At 40.7% G+C, this 8,503-nt stretch overlaps 1 protein-coding gene across 1 annotated transcript; it reads left to right on the top strand.

Moving 5' to 3' along the window:
- The first annotated feature begins 4,398 nt into the window (after positions 1–4,398).
- map1lc3cl (microtubule-associated protein 1 light chain 3 gamma, like) lies at positions 4,399–5,966 on the top strand. Its single transcript, XM_083915520.1, has 4 exons — positions 4,399–4,584; positions 4,670–4,725; positions 4,841–4,947; positions 5,166–5,966. The coding sequence occupies exons 1-4, from the start codon at positions 4,527–4,529 to the stop codon at positions 5,353–5,355; spliced, it is 411 nt and encodes a 136-aa protein (XP_083771646.1). The 5' UTR covers positions 4,399–4,526; the 3' UTR covers positions 5,356–5,966.
- The last annotated feature ends 2,537 nt before the right edge of the window (positions 5,967–8,503 follow it).

Below are 8,503 nucleotides of genomic sequence, written 5' to 3'. Positions count from 1 at the left end.
GCCGCGGCGGCCGGTGGCCATCCTGCTCCTCCTGCTCCTCCTCGGAGGTGCCCGGCAGGCGGAACCGCTGACCACCCGCTCAGATGCCGCGGAAATGGATTGATATGAATGAGCTGGCTTTAGCTGCAGCAGCCGCTTGAATCAACGCGATAAGGAAAATATAATCACCAGCCATGCAGCTCCAGCTCCAGCCCGCTGACTGGCACAAGACTAGACCTCATGAATCCACCGGCTCACTGAGGGAACATCAACATCATGTCTTCGTCTTTCCCGTTGACACAATCCCCCCTATTTAAAAAAAATACCACCGCTAAGCTCCCCGGTCCGGTGGAGTTGCCATGGTGCCGTGATCCAGAGCGCTGCGTCCCAGAAGAGACAATGCAACAGACGGACGCACGGAGGTGATAACGTTACATGTGCAGAAGCAGCAGCGGGGGGGAGGAGCCCTGCACCAGAGCTGCACACCGATTGGACCAATAAGTTTTTCGAATGGACGCATGGAAAAATCCCCCCGAGTGTCCAACTTCTCTGGACAAGGATCAGCACAAATACGCACATTCCTGCAGTGGTGTAAGAAGTAATACTACAGTTAAAGTAGTGATACCACACTGTGCAAGTACAAGTCCTGCATTCAAAATGTTGGTTAAAGTACAAAAAGTAAAAACCCACTATGCAGAATGGCCCATTCAGGATATTATATTATGGCATTATAATAATTCATATATTAATGTGAATATCATCTTAATGTTGTAGGTGATAAAGGCTAATTGTATTTACTTTACGAACTGCTATGTAGCTTTAAAACAATATATGTTATTTAACTTATAACATTATGCATCTGTAAAGTAAATGAGAATACATGTAGTGGAGTGAAAAGTACAATATTTCCCTCTGAAATGTAGTGGAGTAGAAGAATAAAGTAGATTAAAATGGAATTACTCAAGTAAAGTACCTCAAAATTGAACTCAAAAACAGTACTTGAGTAAATGTACTTAGATACTTTCCACCCCTACAGTGTTCCCATGTGAGGTAAAAGTGCTCTGTAGGATATTATTAACATTGTGTACAGGATACTATAGTTTTGATGTGAACATGTAGGCTATACCCCCAAAATGCCAAATTCAGTTAGGGAATAAAACACATTAAATACATTTTGTCACAGTAGATAGATACAGGTGTAAATAATAATAATTAATCAAGAAAGGCTTCAGTTTCACTGTCAATATCCATCTTTAAAGGCAGGTTCATACTTATGTATTCTGGGTTTCTACGAGAACATGTTTGTTTTCTCGGTTTTAGCGCCTGTCTCTTTAAGACCGCCCCCTGAAAAAGCCCGATCTGCTCTGATTGGCTGCAATGTTCCTCACGTGCACTCTCTCTGTCTCTGCACCATCATTGCACCCAGGGAATGAAAGTAACGTCAATTCTACTTCCATTTCATTCAGATATCTTGAGGTCAGAGGTCAAGGGACCCCTTTAAAAATGGTCACGCCAGTTTTTCCGTTGCCAAAATTTAGCCTAGGGTAAAAGACACGGCTGTGTGATCAAGGACGTACTTTTTCACAGCAGCCATTTTGACTTGTTATACATGAAAAAGCAAAGGCATTACTCAAAACATTAAAGGCCCCATGTTGTAAAATGTGAGATATCCATTTCTTTTTATTTATTTATTATAAAGCTGGTTTAGATACTATATATGTAAATACTGTGAAAGTATCAAAACAGAGAAATGAACACAGCCAGTGATCCTTTAAACCTTTAAATCCTTTAAAGAGCCGTCAGGACTACTGTACGGTTGTGATGTCACAACTAATGTAACAATCACGTCCGGGTCGACAACTAGGGTTGATTCACATTCACAGTAAACCAGTTGATCTGTGTTGTCATTTTCAGCCATAACTGCAACGCTGAAAGAAAGTTAAACACGATGGTCCAACCTATCTGACCTGCCACTCCAGGTGCCACCCGGGTCGTCTTTAAGAAGCTGTAAGAGCGTCTAGCTTCAAGTTAACATGCACATATTGGTATCACAACAAACTAAACGATCTAAGGAATACATCTGTACCAACCACCTCATGCTAGCTCGTCAGGAAGGAGGCTAAATAATGCTCCAAAGTTGGGTGTCAAAGTGCAGTTTAAGACATATTATCTTAGTTAATGTTGTATTCAAAATGGTACACAATCCTAAATAAAGTTGTGTTTCACCAAATAACCGAGAAGTAACTCACAGACTGTAAGATTGTTCTTTAAGTAATGGAATATATGTTAAAATAATAATAATATTGAATCTGGTGTCTAAACTTTGCTTTATCAGGGCTTTCTATTATATTGGTTGACACAAACTTGATGGCAATAGCAATTTAAATGATCATATTAATAAAACAGTCTTCAGTTTGAAATAAAGGGGGTGATTCAAGCAATTATCTGCATTATCTGTGTGTTTGACAGGTGCAGTGCACTTTGCTCTAGTGCCACCTTTAACCAGCAGAGGGTGATCTCAATCCACAACAGAGCTGCCGTCCCTCACGTCTCTACAGGATTTCAATGCTGCAGGTTTATTGACAGGACTAGGTATTAAAAACACAGCTATATAATGGATTTATTGCAAAGTTATTATAAGACCACATTATGTTTAGCTATTGTACCTCTTAAACTGACAGCTGAGTCTATAGTGTGTAGTCTAAAGATTCGTTTTGACCATAGTGTGTGATATTTATCAGTAGATAGAGTTTGCTCACCAGAGATAGAATATCTTTCTTTGCTTGCGTTTTCAATCTCTTACTTTACTCTAATACAAAAAGTATAAACAAATCAACCAAAATATAAGTACTCATTGTGCAGAATGACACATTTTATATTACTGGATTATTATAATTAATGCAATAATGTCTTCATCACTTTAATCTTGTTTCTTTTAAAAGTGGAGCTACCTTCAACTACTTGAAGTGTAATTCTGGCGCAAAATCATCACATGGTCTTTTTCAGCACTTATGTACATCAAATAAGAAATCGAGACATTTTTTTTCATGTATGAACTATTAACAGAGAAATCCAGGAGAGTCGCTGACAGCCAGACGTGGCTAACACTGATTAGCTCGGGGCAGTACGGTGAAGGCATTAAAACGTCTTTTTTAACCACTAATACTGCTCAAAATAACACCAAACCTCTGCAGTAGCATGAGAAGAGTCCCTACACATAAAACGAAGCAACAACAACGTACTGGCCCCGGTACCAGCTCCTCTCGTAGCCAAAGTAAATCCAAAAGGAAGGAGCCCATTGGTGCTTTGTTTTATCATAAAGCAGGAAGAGGTGTTACATAAATCCTGTGAAAGTACCAAAACGCTTAGTCCACACAGAAATGCACACAGCCCGTATTCGTATTCCATACTCTACATAGGTGCCACAGTCATTACCCGACTGAAACGACAGTGCAGAGACTCAGATAGCGCAGATGCAGAAGACCCAGAAACGTTGACCAATCAGAGCAGACTGGACTCTTTCAGGAGGGGGTCTTAAAGATACAGGCGCTAAAACGGAGCGTTTCAGACAGAGGGTAAATACAGGTATATTCAGACAGACACTATGAGAAAAATAATGTGTTTCTTTACATCAAAGCATGTAAACATGTTCTAGTAAAGACCCAAAATGCAAATATGAACTTGAAAAAACGCATAATATATGAGCTTTAATCTATAATATTACACCAGAATTTATTTGTTGAGTATATTTTGTATTAGTCTGAACTTGTATTTATTAAGTACTTAATACATGTGGTGAAGTAGAAGTATAGTAAATGTACTTAGTTAATTTCCACCGGTGCCCACTCACTATCAGACATTAAGTGTTTAAAGTGCAAAAAAAAATGCAGGATAGTAAATGAGTGAGTCAGCAGATAGGTCAGTACAACAAGCAACTGCATGCAAGAAAAATGGGAATCTTATTTGCTACGCTTAAGAAACCTCCACATCAACCGTACTATTGATCATGATCACAGTCAGCCAATGCTGACACTATGACAACTGTAATGTAGCCGTCGTGACTATCAGACAGCAAGGTCAAAGGTCAGAGTCGATCGCATCTCATGATAAAAGTGGCACCGGGTTCCTCGGTTCGTCTGAATAAAGTCATGTGGTGTTTATGCTCCTCACATGGTCGGCTGCCCTCATTACACTCCTGTCTTTGTGTTTGTACCCCTCCGAGTGAGTGTGTACGTGACAGCGGCACCCAATATCACCAGCAGATGTGAGAATGCCCAGTGAGATAACCAGTATGTGCGAATGTGCGGCCCACCGGGACGAGGAGTGTGTCTTTGTTTGTCCCTGTCACATTCTGACTCCTCCCTGCCAGGCTTCCTATAAAAGTCCAGCGGTCCGAGCAGCTCAGTGGGGTTTGCTGACTTCCACCCGAGGGGACTTCACCGTCAGCCTGGGACAAGACCGCCGCACGCCACCTCCACCTCCACCTCCATCGCCGCTGGTCTCTGCAAACCACCCCAAGCAACAAACAAACAAACAAACAAACAAACATGGCTCCCTTTGAGAAATCCATGGAGATGATGCCCTTCAAGCAGAGGAAATGCCTCGGTGAGTCACATTTTCTTACTCGCATTCAAACCTCACAATGTGTGGATGCTGTTGTTGAGTGTCTATGAAATTTTTCCCTCCCTAGAAACAAGAAAAGATGAAGTGTGCAGCATCCGGTCTAAATTCCCCAACAAATTGCCTGTAAGTTGGTTTTCCATTCAAAGATTTAATCACCATTTTTACACTTTATATATAATGTGTGCGACGGCACTACCAGTTGACCCAGATGTGTTTTTTTTTTCATTTTGGTGTTCAGGTGATCGTTGAACGTTACATCCGTGAAAAGACTCTCCCCCTGTTGGACAAATCAAAGTTCCTGGTTCCTTTCGAGCTCACCTTGGGCCAGTTCCTCTGCCTGCTCAGGTAAATGATGCGTCACACCGCATGCTCGTAGAATCAACAGCTGTCACTCGTTTGAGAGTTTTCTTGCCTTTTCTCCTCTCCACTTTCTCCCACAAGCTGCCAGATTTGCCATTGTTCTCCGCCTCCCTCACACTCTCTCCTCCTTTATCCTAAAAATATGTTTGTTTTTCCACCCTTCGTCCACCTCATCTTATCTCATCTCCAACTCTCTCTTTCAGGAATAAGATTGCGCTGGAGTCCACCCAGGCTCTGTTTCTCCTGGTGGCAGAGAAGAGCATGTCCTGTATGTCCTCCAGCATGGGGGAGGTTTATTCCTGCCACAGCGACGCTGACGGCTTCCTGTACATCACCTACGCCTCGCAGGAGGTGTTCGGAGCACCTCGACCAGCAGTCAGGCCGCCCTGCTGACCCTGGAGCAGATAAAAGAATGAACTGAACTAATGGTGGAGACACCACACGACCAACCTGGAGAAAGAAAACGCAACAAGCAGAGACTGTTTTTGTCCAGTTTTTGAAACTGCATTTCAGCCTACCTCATGAAACCTTCTGGACTCTTCAAACGTAGAAAATCGCTCTTTTCTTTAGGTCAGGAGTGGACAAGACTCACTCTGATGACCTCTTTGTTTTAGACTGATTGTTTGATTGGAAAGTCAATACAGATGCAACAGTTTGTGATCACTCTGTGTTTTATGTCTTCACTGTTGGACGCATGTTCACGTTTGCCCTTCAGTCGCCTCAGAAACACTGAGTTTCGATGCAAACAAACCTGTCGTCACGCTGCTGTAATGCCAGTTCATCAAATGAAGTGTGAATTATGGCAAAATCGGCCTGCTATAAGTTCAGTGTCAAACCACCTCCTTCGCTCCACACACACGGGGTCAATGTCTTGCTGGTAATCAGACTCCTTTTGTTTAAGCACTTATCCCCCCCTCCCCCCCCTTCCTCCTCTCCTTTCTTTGATTTCATCTTCGTCTTCCCTTGAAAATGTGAAACTGTGCTCCTGCCAAAAAATAAATCCTTGTCCTTTTAATTAATTGACTCTGTTGTTTGATATTTACCTTGTAGTTTATTATATACATTATGCTAAAAGTTACTTATTTACTCGAAGCTTGGAAAAAAAGATGTGTTTTTTAATTTGAACCGTTTTAGGTCACTGGATTTACTTTAATCCCTCGTGTTAAACCAAAGCATCAAAAACAGACATTGTTTCATCATTTCTAGGGCGTTGTGGCTTTGTGATTGCATTGAACACGTACAGGTGCCTCATTCCTCACCTGCTTCTGAGAAGCGGCACTCCCTCCTCATGACTGTGTTATATAAGCCCGACCCAGACAACTATCTGCAGGGGTCAGTGTGTCAGGGGGCTGGGGGATTATTTGTAGACGCAGAAGTGACAAGTGTGACCCAAAACACAGAGAGAAAGAGGGGGTCACGAGAAGTGACGTGAATACAGATGGAAAACAAAGAAATGGAAAAACAGGGGGAAAGCTGCTCTCTCTAAACATATGGAAGAAAAGGAGGGAAGAGAGGAAAAGAGATGGAAGGGGAAGATACGTGCGGCCGAACAGAGGAAGACAGGAAAAAGGAAACACTGTATAGGAGAGATATATACAGTGGGAGGGGGGAGAGAAGCAGCTATCCAAACACATCAGGGACGTACAGTCACTTCACACCACTGTGAGCATTCAAACAGCTCTCTGACGATATACTATCACGGCAGAACAAGAAGAACCCTGACGCTACTGCAAGCTGTAGATTATGTCTGCAGCATTATATTTATTATAGCAATCAGAAAATTCAATAGCCACTATGAGAAATTCAGATGTTATACTTTAGTAACAGTAGTAATAACACAGTGTGCAAATACTCTTTTATAAGTGAAAGTCATATTACTTGCAGTCACAATTTTATTTAAGTAAAGGCACCAAAATTTTAGCATCAAAAGTACCAAAAGTAAAAGTACTCATTTTGCAGAATGGTCCAATTCAAAAAAACTCAATTTTTTAATGGGAATTGATGAGATTTTATGGATACTAATGCTTATTGGATCGATTCTTTATCGATTACATTATTGATTCCTCATCAGTGATTTTTCTGTGGAAAAACGTCGGCCTACACAAGTTTTCAGCATCAACGCAACTGTTTTATTATCTGAGTCTGAACACAGTGTAGATGAAATGATCATCATGCTATAACTGTCAAAGAAATAAAAACATGCCTGCATCGATGAAAGGAATAATAAACTCAGAGGCATACGGTTCAGATTCCAGTTAGTTACTGGTTCGCAACTGGAATCTGTTCTTGATTCCTTTATATATATATATATATATATATATATATATATATATATATATATATATATATATATATATATATATATATATATATAAATATATCAACTTGAGTAAATGTTCTTCTTTTTGTAACACGCAGAAGTCACTATTAGAAATGATGTACAGACTTTTGGACATGTGGCTCTAAATATAGATCGCATAGTCTGAAATCTGACTGTACTTTAATGCATCTGTTTACTTTTTCTGTGTGTTTTCATTCACAGACAACAAACCTAAGATACTTCAACCACTTTTAGGTTAACGTGTACTACAGTAGCACAGTACTGCTAATGGTTGTAATAAATAAATATATATATATATATAAATATACATTTACTGTTAATCTACTGTACTGTTTTTACATCTCTTATAATGATATATTTTTTGCTGTTATATGATCCATTTTCTCCTTCTGATCATACCTTTTTTATGATCTACTTAACTCTTAACTGTAACTGATCTACGGTCCTGTTCAGTGTTGATGAGGACCACTCAGGGGGTCCCCATGGAAAAAAATAAGGGCTCACCAGATTCTTTTAACCAGGTAGATTCTAATTTACCTAATTTTGTGTTCATGTGCCAAATGCTGGGAATCTTCACCTCCTGACGCTTCACAAATCCTCAAAGAAGACAAATAACTTTTTTGATTTAACTGCTTATAAGTAATATCCTCACTGAGGTCATAAACCTGCGACAAGGGATCAAAAACATATTTTTAAGGACACAACTGAAAACACCAGTACAGCAGAGGTTCCCAACTAAGACACTCCTGAATAATAAGAAACCACATTTGGAGTTGGCCCTAATATGAGTCTATCCAAACACAATATATGTAATAACGTTTCAAGACACAAGAGAGCGCCTCTGGACTTTATCAAAGATGAAATCTCCTGCCACTGTGGGGGAAAACAGCTGCTGAGTATCATGTGCATCTGACTGATAATCTATTGAGTCAGTGAGCAGAATCTCAATGAGTCTCTACGGTGGGCTGAGTGTGCTGGGAGAGAGAGATGCAGGACATGAAAATGAAACCTAACATTTCAGAGGATTGCTGCTCGCGTCACAAAAGCTGGACAACAACCAAATGATGATGAGGTTGATGCAAAACAAAGCACCGATGCAGAAAAATGTAAACGTACATGCAGTGACATAGCATGGGGCTGTGTTTACATAATGCTTGGCTTTGCATCGATCACCTGGTTGCTGCTCCCTGGAGCCAAAAC

Source organism: Echiichthys vipera (genome assembly GCF_963691815.1).
Source record: "Echiichthys vipera genome assembly, chromosome: 6".
Taxonomy (NCBI): Eukaryota; Metazoa; Chordata; class Actinopteri; order Perciformes; family Trachinidae; genus Echiichthys; species Echiichthys vipera.
The sequence above is the reverse complement of the archived record's forward strand: the minus strand, read 5'-3'. Positions and strand labels throughout refer to the sequence as shown.